The 17,996-nt window shown below is 39.0% G+C and overlaps 1 protein-coding gene across 4 annotated transcripts in view; it reads left to right on the top strand.

Annotated features, from left to right (window-relative positions):
- Positions 1 to 17,199, top strand: part of GPCPD1 (glycerophosphocholine phosphodiesterase 1) — a 51,516-nt gene extending 34,317 nt beyond the window's left edge. For 3 of the 4 annotated variants that reach the window (XM_045808732.2, XM_045808743.2, XM_045808752.2), the window contains exons 13-20: positions 302 to 379; positions 1,089 to 1,128; positions 2,728 to 2,789; positions 4,602 to 4,667; positions 6,401 to 6,537; positions 7,042 to 7,177; positions 7,616 to 7,776; positions 13,817 to 17,199. In XM_045808732.2, the coding sequence (XP_045664688.1) occupies positions 302 to 379; positions 1,089 to 1,128; positions 2,728 to 2,789; positions 4,602 to 4,667; positions 6,401 to 6,537; positions 7,042 to 7,177; positions 7,616 to 7,776; positions 13,817 to 14,006 (870 nt within the window). In that variant the 3' untranslated portion in view covers positions 14,007 to 17,199. Of the gene's footprint in view, positions 1 to 301; positions 380 to 1,088; positions 1,129 to 2,727; positions 2,790 to 4,601; positions 4,668 to 6,400; positions 6,538 to 7,041; positions 7,178 to 7,615; positions 7,777 to 12,518; positions 12,591 to 13,816 lie in introns of all 4 variants that reach the window. The other variant, XM_087853742.1, reaches the window with a different exon arrangement.
- Positions 17,200 to 17,996: the final 797 nt, after the last annotated feature.

Here is a 17,996-nt window from a genome sequence, read left to right as displayed (position 1 = left end):
AAATGTCAACAGCATGACAGGAAGTAGGGGGAATGACTGATTTTTGGCTTTGTTCTCAGTATGTCAGGGCCCTATCCTCCTCGTAGCTGTTTTTTTCTTCCAGGCACTCCCACCTACATCAAAAACAAAAACCAGAATTGAAGAGCTAAAAGGTGGCGTTTAAAAAAGAGGGGCCCCCCTGCATGGGCTTGCTCTGGCCTCTGAACAGTTGTTCTCATTATTCACTAAGTTGGGATGTTAAGCCTGTCTAGGGTGAAATGTTCAGTAATAATTTGAGGCCTGTTTTTCTCTTTATTTTTAGAAATTTGATGCTGATCCAGTTGAATTATTTGAAATTCCAGTAAAGGAATTAACATTTGACCAACTCCAGTTGTTAAAGGTAATAATGATAATGTAAAATGTAAATAATTTTTAGTTTTAGAGTAATTTATACTTTATGTTCTCTTTGTGCATGGAGATGACTATATATTCAGCATGAGTAGAGTGTATGCTTTGGTTCTCTGTTCTGTTAGGAAGAATGGGTTTGCGCTAATCCATCTGTCTTCTCTAACAGTTTCCATGGACCCCACTGTTTTTGCATATGTGAAGGGGCTAGACTATAAGTCTGTGTTAGTAGACTGTAGATAGGGACTGACCTTTCTTATCCATAATCTTAGGTTACCTCTGGTCTGCATTAGCACTTCTTTATATAACTAATTTACAATTGTCCTTTTATGCTATCCTTGATTTTTATACTTCTGTTAATATCTAAGATCTGTTTTTTATAATATGAAATTTTATATGATCACTCTTCCTGTTCTCATTAGATACCTATATAAATGGTTAATTGAGTATAAACAGTTTCTTAAGAATTTTTTTATTTTCCTTCCCTACTCGGGTATTTGATCATGATCTTATATGTAGGTATGCACGTATAAAATACATACAGTGGTTAGTGATTATTCTTACTAAACTGATAATTCTACATTTTATGGTTTTCTTTAACTTGCTAGCTTTTCAAGTTACAGTTCTGTTAACCATATCTTCATAAACTAAGGCTTTTTTCTGATTGCATTTTGTGTGTGTGTGTGTGTGTGTGTGTTTTCTAGCTCGCTCATGTGACTGCCCTAAAATCTAAAGATCTGAAAGGTATGTACCGATATGGAAGCACTAATTTTCATTTTGTAGTTAACATATATGTCGTATTTCCTTTTTTTTTTTTTTTAACATACCCTTGGTCATTTTAATGAATATAATATTGGACTGTCTAAATTTTATAGACATGAAGTCTTTACATATATTAATTTTCAGATGTATTTGTCATGTGTATAGTAATTATGAGTTTTTACTTTTATGAGTTTTCTTAGCTTGATGATCAGAATTCTTTGTAATTTTGTACTTACCATTTTTTCCAAACATTCTTAACCAAAGAACAAAGTGGAGGATATATCAAGCAAGTATAAAGCTGGCTCTAGAGTCAGGGGTTTGAATGCAGCTCTAACATTTACCAGCTGTGACCTTGGGCAGGTTACTTTAACCAGTTTGTTCCTCAGTTTCCCTAAAACTTGTCCTGCCTACAAAATCCCTTTGTAATTCTGCTTTACCTGGCACTCTCATAGAACTTCATAGTTTGTGCCATTCATTTGAGGTTTAATGGATCCTTTTTTTAACCCTTGATTCTGTATATGTCCTGTCACTTTAACTAGAATGTAAATCTTGCTAGGGTGGAAAACATGTTTTTGTAATCCCCAAGACATATACAATGCTCCGTATGTAGCAGGTGCTCAGCTGTGATAACAGGATGGTTGGAATGACTTTATGAAGATATTGTGAAGTGTTAAAGACTCCAAAGGTTATCCCCAGAGCATTGATATGACTTTGTAGGCTTTGTAACTATTTCATGAGTGTTAATAATAAAATGAATTTTATTTATTTATTATATTTTTTAGCTGGAAATTTTTATATGACTTTAGTCTTCATAATACACAGGGTTTGTTTGTTTTTTTTAAGAAAAGAAAAGTTTGGTATTTAGTTTGATATCAATTTTTTTCCCTCTTGGAAAAAAATTCTTAGGTGTCTTGAGATATAATCTATTTTGAATTAAATGGTAGTGGTAACAAAAGCATTATTCTAATTTCTTTTTAAATTCTCTTAATTTCTAACTTCTGAGCTGATTCTGATATTTCAAATAGAAGCCTTAGCAAGAGGACACAGCTCTTAATTCCATTGAGAAATAAATCACTGCTGGTGACTGCTTTGTAAAAAGTAGTATTACAGTGTTTATAAGAAAATATTCACTGACTGTTGGGGCCTCAAACTTGATGTTTCTGTGAAATGTTGCAAACTAGTTTTCATAAAGGATGCTTCTTCAAAATGGAGGGGTTTTTTTTGTTTTTAAGATTTTATTTATTTGACAGCAGGAGAGCACAAGCAGGGGGAGCAGTAGAGGGATGGGGAGAATCAGGTTCCCCGGGAGCCCATTGCGGGGCTCAGTCCCAGGACCCTAGAATCATGACCCAAACCGAAGGCAGTTGCTTAACCAACTGAGCCACCCAGGCGCCCCAAGATGGAGGTTTTAATGGTTAAATGTAATAGATATAAGAACCTGCAAAAAATACTGCACATGAAAGGATCTCATAATTACCTCTACATCTCTCTCTTTTTTTTTCTTGTTCTAAGAGTTTAGGGTAAGATCTTAATGATAAAATGGTATTTTATCTCCTGAGTTTTTATAATTTAAATTTTCAGAATCTGTGGTTGAGGAAGAAAATTCTTTTTCTGAAAATCAGCCGTTTCCTTCTCTTAAGATGGTAAGTTCCTTAGGGAAACTAGCACAAGGCTATCTCATTCTGTTATAACTGAATAAGTTATTTTGGTCTCCTAGGTGGGCACTAAAAAGACAACATTTATACAAACTTGTCATTGATTCTTTTTAGAGAAGATATATTTTTGTACGGTGTACCTATGCTACTTTTTTTTTTAAGAGTAACTTATCTGCTCAAATGAATAAAAATCCCCACCTCAATGGGTTTATTTGGTAAGAACAGGAAGTTCACATATTTCTGTATATAAACAAGATATATAGGGCACAGAAAAAGGGGTGGGAGGGACGTGTGATAGTGGGAGAGCATTTTTACAGTATTTAAAACTGTTCCTGGGACGCATGGCTGGCTCAGTCAGAGGAGCATGTGACTCTTGATCTTGGGATCATGAGTTCTAGCCCCATTTGGGTGTAGAGATTACTTAAATAAAAACTTGGGAAACAAACAAACAAACAAACCAAACTGTTCCTTAGCTTTTAGAGAGAAATGAGATTCTCCAACCAAAGAAAATAAATACCCTCATTATTTAAAATGAGACACAAATTTCAAGAATTCACTTGAAAAAGTGTAACAAATACTAGCATGAAGATTTAAAAATTAAACCCATTTCAAACAGGAATCCCTTTAACAGTATCAGGCAAGCCCCTGTGGATGCCGGGCACTCCTTGCTCATGCTGGGTCTGCTTTTTTTCCTACCGGCTCCGTTTCTTCTTTTCTTCTCCATTGTCTTTTTATGGTGGTGTCAGGTACAGTAGAAGTCTTAGGCATTAGTTTATCATGATTATTCACACAACAGAAAAGAACCTACAAGGGAGCTCCTAAAACATGATTGGAATAATTTTCCAGATATTTATGAAGCCCAGCCAAGTAATGTCACTCCTGGTTCAAAAATGTGAAATCATTTGGTTCTGAGAAATCTCATGATTCCTAGACTTGTGATTAAAAACAACTTTTAAAAAATTGTGTATTAACAGTTTAGCATTTAGTTAGCCAGATAACACTTTTATTCATGTACTTTGCCACTGTCACTATAATTTAATCACAGAAATTTTAAAACCAGAAAAGGCCAAATAAAATCTCAATTTATTTGTTTGTTTGTTTTTAAGAGAGGGAAAGAGAGAGCTCAAGGGGGGGGCAGCGCAGAGGGCTAGGGAGAGAGAGAATCTTAAGCAGGCTCAAGCTCAGCGCGATTTCATGACCCTGAGATCTTGACCTGAGCCGAAATCAAGAGTCGGATGCTTAACACACCGAGCCACCCAGTTGCCCCTAAATTTGATGTTTAGCAGTCTCAACACTAATATACACTATTGTCCTTAGTTTTCTAATTTTGTGTTAGTCCAGTAAAAACACGATAGGTATATTAAATAAAATAAGGCTAAAGGTATCTGAGAAGAAAGTCAAAAGCCCCACATGAAATTGAGTACACACTGTTTTAGGCCCTGTACTTTCCATGCAGCTGGTTAGTGTAGATCCAAGACCTATGATGGTGCAAGGATTTGAGGTTAAAAATGCATCTTTGTAGCGGTAGTGCATCTGCCATCACAGATGTTGCTAAGACTACTGCTTTTGCTGTTCAGTTTCTTCTGACTTTCTTATTTAACCAGCAGCCGCTTGGTCAGTTTGGGTATGAGAAAAGATGGTTTATGCCGAAGGCACAAAACATTTTATCCTTACTTAGTGATACGTTTTACTATAGGTTGCTTTTTGTAATGATTCTTTTTTTCTTTTTTTCTTCTCTTATTCTGCCATTCATCTCACCAAAAACAAAATAAAATTCACCTACGACAAACAAAACTCTAGGTTTTAGAGTCTTTGCCAGAAGATGTAGGGTTTAACATAGAAATAAAATGGATCTGTCAACAGAGGGTAAGTAACCCTTGATGTAACACCTTCTTCCTCTCTCCCCCTCATTTCTTAAATGCGTTTGTTTCCATCTCCTTATTTTAATGGAAAAGTGATGCTGAAATCTTACTGTGGCTTCTTCCAACATTATTTTACCTTTTAATAAAGCATACTATATCCATACAATATAATATGTGAGTACTTAAAAGTAGTGATGAATGTATTGTAGTATAAATTTTAATTTACGTGTGTCTCGTGCACATTAATACGGATGGTTTCTGGATATACTTATAGAATGAACAGTGAAAACTGGACAGTTAACTTTATAACTGATTAGTTTTTGTTTTCTTATTCTCCATCTAAACATGTATTTTAAATAATTCCCTAAGCAGTTTTCTGTTAAGTGGCAGTAGTAGCTAGTAATAGTTAACCAAGAAAAGAAATTTCTGCAGGTGTGTTTTAAATCATTCCCAGATTTAGTCATTTTTTTGTTCAACAGTTCATATTGAAAAGCTGCTGTGGGTGAGGCATTTTGTGGGTGCTGGATTCAAGTTGTGAACAAACAGAATAAACCTTGCCTTCTTGGAACTTAGAGTCTCGTTGAGGAAAACAGTTCTCTATTGAATATATCAGATGGGTATATGTATAAATGGTTGGGATGCATGGTAGGAGGGTTGTTGGGCCTGGGGGATGCTGAAAGTGGTTAATTCAGGTATGATTGGGCAATCAGAGCAATATCCTGGAATTTGTTTTGGTCAGAATAATGTGCCCTCAAATATAACTGCCTTCAAGTCTTGCCTTCTGAGTAGCTGTTCATGATAAGCTGTTCCCAGTTAACATAGTAAGTGATTTTTCTTAATAAGTGATCTTTAGTTTTCTGTGCTTTTAGGATTATTTTAATGACTAATATGTAAAACATCTAATATTTGAATATCAACAGGGCTGTCACTCTCTTAGCTATATTTAGAGAATATTTTTATTATTTGTTGAGAGTACTTGATAATGTCTTAAAAGTTAAAGAATGAGGTTTTTAATAATTACCTGGGTTTTTGCAGGGTGGGGCACCTGGGTGGCTCAGTTTGTTGAGCAGCCAACTCTTGATCTCAACCCAGGTCTTGATCTCCGAGTCATGACATCAAGCCCCTCGTTGGGCTCCACACTGGGCATGGAACCTACTTAAAAAAAAAAAAAATTGCCTGGGTTTTTTTTTTTGTAATGAATCAGCAAACGAAGTCCTTTTGTCTTACAGTTCATGAAGATTACATAAATGTATTTTTTAAGATTTTATTTATTTGAGAGAGAGCAAGAATGAGCATGAGGTGGGGGAGAAGGGGAGAGGGAGAAGCAGACTCCCTGCTGAGCGAGGAGCCTGCCGCAGGGCTCAATCCCAGGATCCTGAGATCATGGCTGAGCTGGAGTCAGATGTTTAACTGACTGATCCACCCAGGCACCCCGATATAAAAATATTTTAACGTCAGTAGAGTGCAGATTTCCAGAGTTTTAGCTTTTATCTTGTTAACTTTAGCAAAAGTTTACTGATGGTATAATCACTTTGTATGTAAGTGTCTCTACCTGAATTATGACAGCTGCACTATCACTAAGTAGCTGCGTGATCTTGGGCAAGTTACTTCCTTTTAGGCCTTTGCTTTCCTCATGTAAAGTAAGAGTTGGATTAGATGTTCCCAAGATTTTTTTCTGGCACTGTGATTCTAGGGTATCTAATGGCTTTTATTTTCCTGTTTATTTCTTCCACATAGGATGGAATGTGGGATGGTAACTTATCAACATATTTTGACATGAATCTGTTTTTGGATATAATTTTAAAAACTGTCTTAGAAAATTCTGGGAAGAGGAGAATAGTGTTTTCTTCATTTGATGCAGATATTTGCACGATGTGAGTATTTTCACCCTACGCTTAGACAGTAGCTGGGACTTAGGGTACAAAGATTGTGGTTGGAGGTAGGGAGGTTGCCCGGACTTCACCCTCGACGACCTCTCAGTTAAGTTACATATATTTCCACATCCCTTCAGGGCTACCTGCAGGATGCCCTCCCAGCTCCGCCAGTGAACTCCACACCCACTGGGTCCTGGTACCTCACTCCCTGTGTTTTGTTTTATAGGCATGTGACATCCTCCTTACCAAATTGTAAGCCCTCAAGGGCTTTCTTGTCGCCCATTTCTGAAAATATTTTAGCTCTTGTATAGAACGATTTAAAATCTTTCTTTTTTTGATTGAAAGGTATAGTACATGTTCTTCATGGTGATTATAGCTCAATAACAGGATTATTCTCTTTTGGGGGAGGTGGTTTCTTTATATTTTTAGAGTTTCCTGAAATTCTAAAACAATATATTAGAATTCTATCCCTGATGAAAAGTATTTTTAAATTGTCTTTTTTAGGGTTCGGCAGAAGCAGAACAAATACCCCATATTATTTTTGACTCAAGGAAAATCTGATATTTACCCTGAACTCATGGACCTCAGATCTCGGACAACCCCCATTGCAATGAGCTTTGCACAGTTTGAAAACCTACTGGTCAGTTATGCTTGATGTTTTTTATTGATATTATTATTATTTTAATTTTTTAAGAAATGTCTTAGAGTAGGGGTAGTAAATTTTCATGTTATTTTACACATCTCATTGGTTAGTTTTGACACATTTATAACAAGCCGATAGCTCTACTTAAATAAGGATATTAGATCTCAGAACGAAATGCAGTTTAAATGAACAACGAAATATTTTCTTGTGGGCCTAGTTAAGTACGTTTTTGTAGTTTTCTGAGTGGATTTTATGAGTCATCTAAAATGGCTAGACTGTAAATTTGTTTGATAAAATAAATTGGAAGAAAAAGTTCTAATATTTTTTTCTCTGCCCACTCTCCTTTGGGGAACACTACTGATGTAGAGTATGGCCATTTCACATTTGCAGTTAATAAGTTACTTTTTCATGAGTAACTTATTTTTCTTCTTTTAGGGAATAAATGCACATACTGAAGACCTGCTCAGAAACCCGTCCTATATTCAGGAGGCAAAAGCTAAGGGACTAGTCATATTCTGCTGGGGCGATGATACCAACGATCCCGAAAACAGAAAGAAACTGAAGGAACTTGGAGTTAATGGTCTAATTTATGATAGGTATTTGTTTTTCATGAAAAGTTTTCATGGATTGTTAGAGAAAAAAGTAGTTTTATAAAATTAAAAATAATATTAAACTTAGTTAAGTTAAAATTCTGTAGTTCAGCCTGAGGTTTATGTTAACATTTGTCAGTGGAATTTTTCAGACTCTGGAGTATAGCACAACCAGTGTGGGAAGCTTGTTAAACATTTGGATGACTGGGCTCTACACCAGATGTACTGTCACCTTGGGGGTGTGGGGGTTGTCTCCCCCAGACCTCTTTGTCTGCACCAACTTTCTTGGGGATCTCATCCAGTTCTGTGGCTCTTCATACCTTTATTCTTCAATTTTTGTATCTCCAACCTTTGTCTTTTTCCCCTGACCGCTTAAATTTTTATATCCAGCTATTAACACCTATCCTTTCTATAGACTTCCTGATTTCAGTATAATGACAACTCTGTCTTTCCGGTTTCTCAGTCCAAATCCTTGGAGTTTTTCCTGGCTCTGTTCTTAAACTCATACTCTTAAAACCAGAATCTTGTTGATTCTGTCTTCTGAATATATCCTGAATGTATCCACTCACCATATTTACTGTTGTCACTCTCTGCTAAGACACCTCATTTCTCATGTGGCTTATTGGAGTCCGTCTGCTGACTGTCCACTCCTCTATCTCTGCCTCCTTTGCTATCTGTTCTCAGCACAGCAGCCAGGGGGGAGCCTGTTCTAACTGAAGTCAGGTCCTGTTATTGCTTAAAACTCTCCCACGGTCCTCTTTGTCACCTAGAGTAAAATCCAAGGTCCTTCCAAGGCCCCACATGAGCTGATTCCCATCTTTCTTCCTCCAGCTCCCACCCCAACACACCCACACAAACATAAGCTCCACGAGGACAGGCTCTCTGCCTGTTTTGTTCTCTCTTGTATCTCCAAAAGTTAGAACAATGTGTGATACACAGTAGGGGTTCAAATATTTGTTGAAAAAAAGTTTTTTCCTTTTTTTTATAATCTCCCTAGGTGTTTTTGATAACAAGCTTGAGAGCCACTAATCTGAGAGACGAAAAGATGGCTTAATATAAAGGAATGTTGGGTTTGAAGGGATGTCATTTAGTCTGCTGGGGGTTAACAGGCTTGCTAATACTTGAGCAATATCGTATAAAGAGTAAGTGATGAAGTTCTTACCAGGCCTGCTTTAGAAAATACTTTCCTTGGGTTTAGTTCACTTTACTGTTTATCTTATATAGTTAATATCACTTACAATAGACAATTCCAACTTGCTAAAGGAAGATAAAATTTTTACAGTAACCATTTGAAACAAGTGCTGGCTTTAGCAAAATTTTTGAAGAATATTTCTTTGAGGAGGAGGAAGGAATGATGGCAAATATTTTCAGGCAAGAAAATGTGAGACATATACTATATATGACTTTGTAGGGTGTACAGATTTTAGACAAATCCTTTGAAGGGCCTTACTTGGTTGGAGCCAAACTGTGACATGTAATGGAGAACAGGAAGATACTTTGTGATATAAAAGGCCCTGAAGAAAGTGAGTTCTTCCTGGCTCACAGTCAATAAGAATACTTTTATTTTTATTTTTTTTAAAGATTTTATTTATTTATTTGACAGAGAGACTGCCAGCGAGAGAGGGAACACAGGCAGGGGAAGTGGGAGAGGGAGAAGCAGGCTCCCAGCAGAGGAGCCTGATGTGGGGCTCGATCCCAGGACTCTGGGATCACACCCTGAGCCAAAGGCAGACGCTTAACAACTGAGCCACCCAGGCACCCCAATATGAATACTTTTAAAGAGGAAGCATCGAGTAGGTTTTATAGTGGCTAAGTTTGCTTTGACAGGTTTTGAGTTTTAGGCAGAAGCAATAGCGTGACTCAGGGCAGGACTGTGTTGAAGGTATGGAAGACATTGAGGAGACGGCTCAGGACGGGGTGTTTACCCTTGAAAGTTTTTTTTTTTTTTTTTTTTAACGTTTTAATCAAAAGAGCTGTGTGTGTGTGTGTGTGTGTGTGTGTGTGTATGTGTGTGTGTGTATGCAATGTTTACAATAAAAACCAGCAGTCCCTATGCCTATCCCGATTTTCATCGTTTTTAGCGGAGTTCCTGGGCCCAGATGTTTTTGTATTTTTTTAAGAGAGAGCGTGCGAGTGGCACGTGTAAGCACGGGGTGGGGGTCAGAAGGAGAGGGAGAGAATCTTAAGCAAGCTCCATGCTCAGTGTGTGGAGCCTGACTCGGGGCTCAGTCTCATGACCCTGAGATGATAACCTAAGCCAAAGTCATGCTTAACCAATTGAGCCATCCAGGTGCCCCGCCCTCATGTTTTTTTAAATCTGTTTCTTCTGGTACTTAATGTGCTTATGCTATTATTTTTTTAATATCAAATCTAGACATCATAGAGAAGGTTTTGAACGATTAGTGATTTTTGGAGCCTTTGATCTGTTTTACGTTGGGGAGGATCGTTGAAGAGAGTGGGTATTTTAGTTGGTCAAAACTGATTTATTCTTTTATAAAGGCAGTGACACATTGTAGATTTTACATTTAATCGTGGTTTTGTGCTATGTTTGATTTGCTGATATTTGGGGTTTTGCATTTGTGATAATGAGTAAGATGACCTTTAATTTACCTTTCTCAACTGGTTGTTGTCTCATTTTGGTATGGGGAAGGTACTTGCCTCATAGAGTAATTAGGCAATATTTCCTCTTTTTATAAAAAAAATTACTGTGTCTGCTCAAATGATTAAAAAATAAATCTAGTAACAGACACCCATGTTTAAAGTAAAGAACATTATTAGATTTGAAGTCTCCCATATGCCTCTTCCTAATTCAGTTCCTTTATCTCCTCCCTCAGATATAACTGCTTATCAAATTACTATTCTCATAGTAAAAATTTTTAATTATTTCTATTACTAAATAATATACCATTCTTTAAACTTTATTTATACTTTTTTCCCACTTGTTATATAATGTTCTTAAAATTAATCTATTTGTTGTATTAGCTATAATTCATTCATATTTGTGGCTATATAATATTCATGATTATGTTTCTTTCATAATTTATTCTGTATGAGAACATTTAGGTAGTTGCCAGGTTTTTGCTTTTGCAGTGCTTGCTGTAAACACTGTTGAACCAGGCCTTCTGGAATACATGTGTACAGTTTCTCTAGGGCAATGACTTTCAAACCTTTTTAACCCAACCCAGTTAGAAGTGCATTCTGCATTGTGACGCAGTGCACATGTCTGCAAGTATATACCTGAAACAGAATTTTAAAAATAATGGCCCTTGGATATTTTCTATTTGTATGTGTACTTTTGAAATGCTAGTCCATTTTGCCACTGGCCTTCACCTTTTTAAATGCTAGTCTTAACTTTGCAAACGTGTTTTGCAACCCATCGTAAGGCATCTGTCTATGGGTCAGGTATTGGAAGTACATCAGGAATCGGGTCCTCTGGAGTGGGTGGTTCTGTATTCTTTGGTTCTGTACCCATTGTAGCCTGCTGTCAGTTCTCAGGAGTAGGCCAGTGCATAGTAAACTGTCAGGTGGACGTCCGGACATCAGCACATGGTTAAGACAAGCCACATATTCTGATTCAGGCTCACTCGGGCACTCAGTCCTTAGGCTATGGTGCTGGTTGAGTGGCAGTGGCTGTCTTGGAGTGAGAGTCCTTCACACACCTGCCTTTTCACTCAGACTGCTCCAGTGTAGACTCACTGACTTATTTGGGTACCGCTGTCATCCTGAGCGAAGACTGCTCCCTGACCGTTCCTGTGTCAGAGCTCCCATCTCCTGTAGTCCTGATCTTTTTCGCTTCCCTGTCATTTTTATGGAACACATCCTTCAGCATCTTCTTGAGCAAGGAGGACATAAGGAAGGTACATGTTTGGTCTTGCATGCCTGGAAGTATTGCTGGGCCTAAAATTTCATGTTAGAAATCATCTTGTAGAATTTTAGAAGCATTTCTCCGTTGCATTCACAGTTTCAGTGTTACTGTGAGGAGTGTGAAGCCATGTTGATTCTCGTTCCCGCACGTGTGATTTCTTCGTTTCCTATCTGGAAGCTTGCAGAGTCGTCTTTTTGACACCAGTGCTGAAAAATTTCATAGAGGTGGATCTTGGTGTGGGTCTGGTTTCATCCCTTGTGCTGGGCACACAGCAGCCCATTTAATCTGTTGCTATATGTCCTTGAAGATGCAAAGATTTTATGAATTATTCTTTGATTTTTGTCTCTTCTGGGTTTTTTCCTTCTGCCTTTATAGAAATCCTTTAGTTGACATACTAGTCACTCTTGGGCCAGACTTCTAATTCTCTTATGTTTTCTCCTATTTTCTACTTTTGTCTTTTTCTCTACTTTAAAAGATTTCACCAGCCTTATCGTCCACCGTTTGATTGAGTTTTTTCTTTTTTCCTCTGAGTGCTTTTTTCCTCTGAATGCTTTTTTCCTCTTTATATAACATCCTGTTTTGGTTCAGTGAACTATTTCTGTGAGGGCATCGAGGACTTTTTTTTTTTTTTTTTTTTTTTTTGTCTTTGGCATTTTCTTCTCTTTGACTCACTATCTTACATGTTAGAAGCTTTCCTTAGTTGTTTGGAAATCTTTGGCTGCTTCTCATGGTAAGAAATTGGGATCTAAAAAGCTTGTTGGAGGCTCTGAGTGTGTGAAGTGGGGCTTGTTAACTTGGATTTCACTGTGGGGTGATCTGGGTGGCCTGTTTGGTCATACTTCTGATGTCAGTAGATTTAGAACTTTACTTTTTGGCTGACCAGATTCCTCACAGAAGAATCTATATAAACTACCTAGAGGATCCAGCTCTGGCTCCCAGGGTTCTTGGGATTCAGGTAAGGGAAGAGAGCTGGGGAAGGGAGGGCATGTCTCTGAATTTTGCATGTGTTATATGTATGGACTGTCTCTAATTCCCCTGGTGCTGGTGGCTTTTGTAAAATGCCCACACCCTCCCTCACCTGGTCATCCAGTCCTCCATTCCGAGAGATTTCCTGTTAAGTTCTCGAAATCAGCCTAAGTGGGGGAGCGGGGTGCGGACAGACTCCGGGGCAGGAAGTTAGGAGGAAGGGAGGTGCTTATTGCTGCTCAGAGCCTTCACTCACCCTCCCTGTTTTAGCTGCCCCCCTCCCCCCTTCCCCAGTTCTAGGGGAATCTGGCGCTGCTTTTAACTCAGCCTTTTCATGTTTTCCACTACTGGCTTGTGATTTGGCCTTTTCCGTCCTGCTCACTGAAACACTTCGTTATTGCCTATGCATCTGTTTTCCAGCTTCCAAAATTTTGTTGCTGTGTCTCTGTTTTTTTTTTTTTTTTCCCCCATATGCATGGATTCTTTTTTAATCCCTTTATTTTCTTTTTAACGGGATATACAGGAAAAGTATTTGCTTCTGTTTTCGGTCTGATATCTTGACCCAGGGGTCACTTCTCATTCTCTAGAAATTCTTTCCTACCGTGATGTCACCACGACCTCTGTTGTAGTAGCACCTCACATGAGTTGCCTGGCCTCACATTTAGGCCTGAAAGGCCATCCTCTCTCTGCTGATGGGCAGTGCCGTGCTGCCGTTGTCACATGGGGCTTTTTCTGGCCTCTCAACTATGGGTCCCTCGGCCTGGGCTGCACAACTTTAGGACGGTTCTCACAGTGCAGATCTTCAGTGCTTTGAAGTCACAACTGGGTATGAATTCCAGCTCTGACTCTTAATAGCTTCCCATCTGTAAAATACAGCATTGCCGACTGATCGGCTTGGAGAGAAGATACCCGAAGAATCAATCACTAGTAAACTACAGGTTTATTTCGTTTTCTGATTCAGTTGCTTTGTAATCCGTTCTTCATTATGGACACAAAAGGAAATGCCACTATTCTGCATTGTTGGAAAGGTGGAGGAGATGTATTTTTAAATTGAACTGATACTTAGGTCTTTTAAAAGGGGGGGGGGGGGCGATTGTGCTATGGCTGTTCCAGGCATTCTGTAATCAAATCATCCTGAAAAGGCGAAGTCAGACAGGTCTTAAGTAAACCATAAAATTACACTATTTTATGTGTTTTGTGTTTGTTTCATCATAGGATATATGATTGGATGCCTGAACAGCCAAATATATTCCAAGTGGAGCAGTTGGAACGCCTGAAGCAAGAATTGCCAGAGCTTAAGAGCTGTTTGTGTCCCACTGTTAGCCGCTTTGTCCCCTCGTCTTTGTGTGGGGAGCCTGATATCCATGTGGATGCCAACGGCATCGATAGCGTGGAGAGTGCTTAGTTTCTGTTGGGCAGAGGCCATCTGGGGGCAAGCACCGCTGCTCTGGTATTCACTTTCCAATGAGTATCGTTTCTGTATGCCTTCTCGGTGTCTCAGTCCAATGAAGCAATAATGAAGTATTTCACTCTTTCACTGCGATTCTTGCTAGAATTTCAAGTATGCTATTTAAATCACTTGGCCAGGTATAATTACCAGTCAGTCTCTTCACAATGAGAAAATTTATTGGTCGGCAAACATATTATATTAAACTAAATATATAAACATATAACGTTAAACAGATGTTCATTAAAAGCATAGCGCTTTGAAGTTAACTCTAATAATAAATATCTTATATTTGCAGTTCCTACAGCTTTCATTTGATCAGATCTGAAACATTTAGCACTTGAGGAACATGACTATGCATAATTATACCTGACCACGGAAAAAATAAGTACCTCAAATGCATGCATTTGCACTGGTGATTCCAACTGCACAAATCTTTGTGCCATCTATGTATATATGTATTTTTTACATGGATTGACATGCACAGACACCATTTTCATCAGTATGAACCTTGAGGCTGCTGCCATTCTCCCACTTAACCAAACCAATGCCTGTGTAAACAGCCTGGAGGTGATCCTTGAAAACTTGTTTCATAAGTCTTTCCGAAGTTGTTTTGCATAAATGTTAGAAGTTTCAAAATGCTGCAGGGTAATTTAATGTATAAAATATTAGAAGTATGTACCGCATACTTAATAGAGTAGATCATAATGTATAAATCTATTCAGTGCATGCTTTAGGTTTTAAGCATGAGATTGTACACGTTTACTGTAAGTCCTTGCATCTGTGGTGCTAGGTGAGTGTGAGAAGGTGTCAAGGACTGAAAATCTTTTGTTCCCTTAGAAAAAAAAAAACAAAAAAACCCTGTTTGTAGGCGTTTTCAGTATGCTTATTTTAAGTGTCTCTCACTACCTATTACACACCGTTGCTTTGTGGGTTTGTTTTGTGTGTTGTACAGTAGTTAAATCTCCATGCAGAAAAATAAATGTCCTGAATTCTCATATTGGTATTCTTTATTGGTTAATGTACATCAGGCATGTAATTTATTTAGAAATGTAGAAGACCCTTCTAAATGTGTATGTGTGGCTTTAGGATTATACTAGGGTTTCTTTCATTAGATGCTGATTGTTTTGGCATAACTGTAACTTAAGAATGAATGTTAAATAAAATATACAGATTTATTTTCTTTCTTATAAAACAAAATTTCAAGAAGGTATTACTTTTATAGAATTGATTCTCTAATACTGTTATGAGAAGTTGGAATTTAGGAATTGGAATCCTACCCTAAAGTTATGGTTTATTTGCATCTACCTTTTACTGCACGTCCTTCACTAGGCAATTTATTCATGCATTGATGTATTTTAGCACTAGCTGAAAACCTAAGACTTGGAATTACACGTTGTATCTTTTTATTTTTTAAGCCAATCAATGCAATTGTGGTTCAGTCTTAATTGTGTGAAGACAGGCTTTGAAATCCTATGGTGTTGTGCTGTAACACCGATATTAATGGAAAAGAGTTTAGGAAGTGCAGTCTTCTGCAAGGGTTCTATATACTTTTCCCACATTGAATGAGATTTTCCAATGCTTTGGTGTGAGTTAGGCAGTTTCAGAAAACTCCTAAAAAAGAATTCATTTTCTTTGTCTACAGACCTTTGTACAACACAGTGACCGTTACCTTATGGTAACTTGATTAGCCATTACGTTCCTGGTCTTGCGTGTTTGCTGTCCTCCCCTATGCCTTTCCATCCAGTGGCAGTGCAGCTCCATGCTGAAGACTCACAGATCATTAAGGGAAAGGAGAGGTGATGGGAGGGTGTTCCCCAAACAGTGTAATTTGCTGTGAAGAGCTTACAAGGACTGGTTATGCCCCAGACAGAACCTCACTGCTCCCTTTCTTTCCTGTCCCTTCCCTACCTTACAAACCAGGGTTAGCAGACAGTTAAAGCATAGCGAGCAGTAGCCCCTTTCCTAGAGGACTAAGTCCAGATTTCCATATCACTAGCTGTTGCCCTGTACACTCTGTACCCATGGGAGGCCCTGGCCACGCCATGCTCCTACACTATTCCCTGTCTGTAGCCATGTGCCCTCTGCCTGGAGGCCCTCTGCTCCCCACAGACACTCTTCCTGCCAGACTCCTTTCTCCTGAGCCGTCAGCCTCTCTTGAGTTCTTGCGGAAACTTCTGCGGAAGGGGTGAATCCATCTTTTACTCCATAGCTGTATGTTCATACCTTGGTCATGCAATGCATCCTAGTACATTCTAGGTAGGCATAGTTTGTCTCACCTACCAGGCTGCAGGCTCTTTCAAGGGCAGGGAACTTGTCTTACTCTTTTTATTTCCACAGTGCATGGAACATGGTAGAAAATCAATGTTGGAATTGTCGGGATGATATAATTTGTATCAAATGTCCTTTTGAATTAAGAGATTTAATTATGTTTACTAAGAATGTAAACTTTGGTTTACATTTCGACAGTTGGAACAGTTTGCTGATGTCAATTTTAAATGTAGAGGTATAATGTTAAAATCATTTTATATTTTCTGGAAATCGAGTGCAATGTTTGATAAAACACCGCCATTGTTCTCTCGTGTTTTCTACTCTCTGGAATTATGTACTGTAACTGACCGGATGTAAATGTGAGGAATCCAGTTCATTCCTGTGTCGGTTGTGCCCGAGGGCTACCACGGCCACCCATTACCTCACTCCCATCGTCCCTGTGTCTCCTCCCCTCCGAACCCCATGCTTCCGCCTACCTCAGTGCCGCTTGCCCTGTCCGAAATGCCTTCTCTGTCTTCCTTCAGTGTCCAGCTCAGGGGCCACCTCCCCCATAGAACTTGCTCAGCTTTTGATCAGAATCCTGACGCAAACAAAGGCATACAGCCTCTAAATCTCACTACTTCATTTTGCAGCTGGGCTCCTAAACCCAGAAAAGTTAACGGACTTACCAGGTCTGGACTAGCACTGGGTTTTGTGATTCCTAATCCCGTGTTCTTAAACTATGCTGCCTTCTGAATTCTTGTGGCATTTGTTAGCATGTGCTTTCTATTTCCCTAAGATTGTAAGCCCCTTAAGGGCAGGGACTTCTCTGCATTTCTAGCACTGCTATAGTGTTCTCTCCTTAGTTACGAACTAGACAAATAAACGGCGGTGGCAACGATCCTAGTTTCCTAACTCAGATTGTTTCACAGTCTACATACAGTTTTGTATGGCATGCTTGGCTATGTTGTCTGGAGTGTGTGTGCCCGTGGGCATGCGTGTGCATGTGTGTTTGCATGTATACTTGTGGAGTTCTCACTTGGCCCCAGTTGTCCGGGGTCACAGACGGGTTACCGTAAACCCGTTTTCTACTCTGTGCGGAACGAGGACAATCATGGGACTAAACGGAAGATGAGGTCCAGTTTCTCCCCCAGGTCTGGCTGGCCCTTCCTGGGGTGATACACCTAAATCCTGCAGCCGGTGGTCTGGGAGCGCAGGATGTGCTGCCTTGGCTAGGACTCGGGTGACCTGAGGGCTGACTGTCCTATTAGCCCCGGCGCAGTGTCACTGCCCTTCGTGCCGTGGACTGCGTTCTGCTGCACGTGTTTACTAGTTTGGTACTCTAGGCTGGCCACGGGGTCCTGTTAATTTAGATTTGGCTATAACTCGCTCCTTTGCATTTTAGGTTTGGACTGTGTATTTTGGGGGGTAGGAACCAAAATGTACATATGAAGAACATTGCATTATTTTGTTGTTCCTGAGTGGAAATTTATTCAAATATAATCTCTTAGTTTAGTTTGAGAAATGGATTTGAAATGTTTAAAATGCAAGAGAGCTTATGGTTAAGACCATACAAGTGTGTATTGGAGATAAGAGGAAAGGAAAATAGATTGAAGCCAGGCTCTAGAGCCCTTGCAGAACAGGGTAGAGAGAGATCAGGGTAGTCATGAAGCCACTTGGGGGCACAGCCTTTGTAAA

This window comes from Ursus americanus, chromosome 22 (assembly GCF_024610735.1).
Source record: "Ursus americanus isolate L20-20 chromosome 22, mUrsAme1.1.p, whole genome shotgun sequence".
In the NCBI taxonomy this organism is placed as follows: domain Eukaryota; kingdom Metazoa; phylum Chordata; class Mammalia; order Carnivora; family Ursidae; genus Ursus; species Ursus americanus.
Note: the sequence above shows the minus strand (reverse complement) of the source record. Positions and strands in the feature narration are given on the sequence as shown.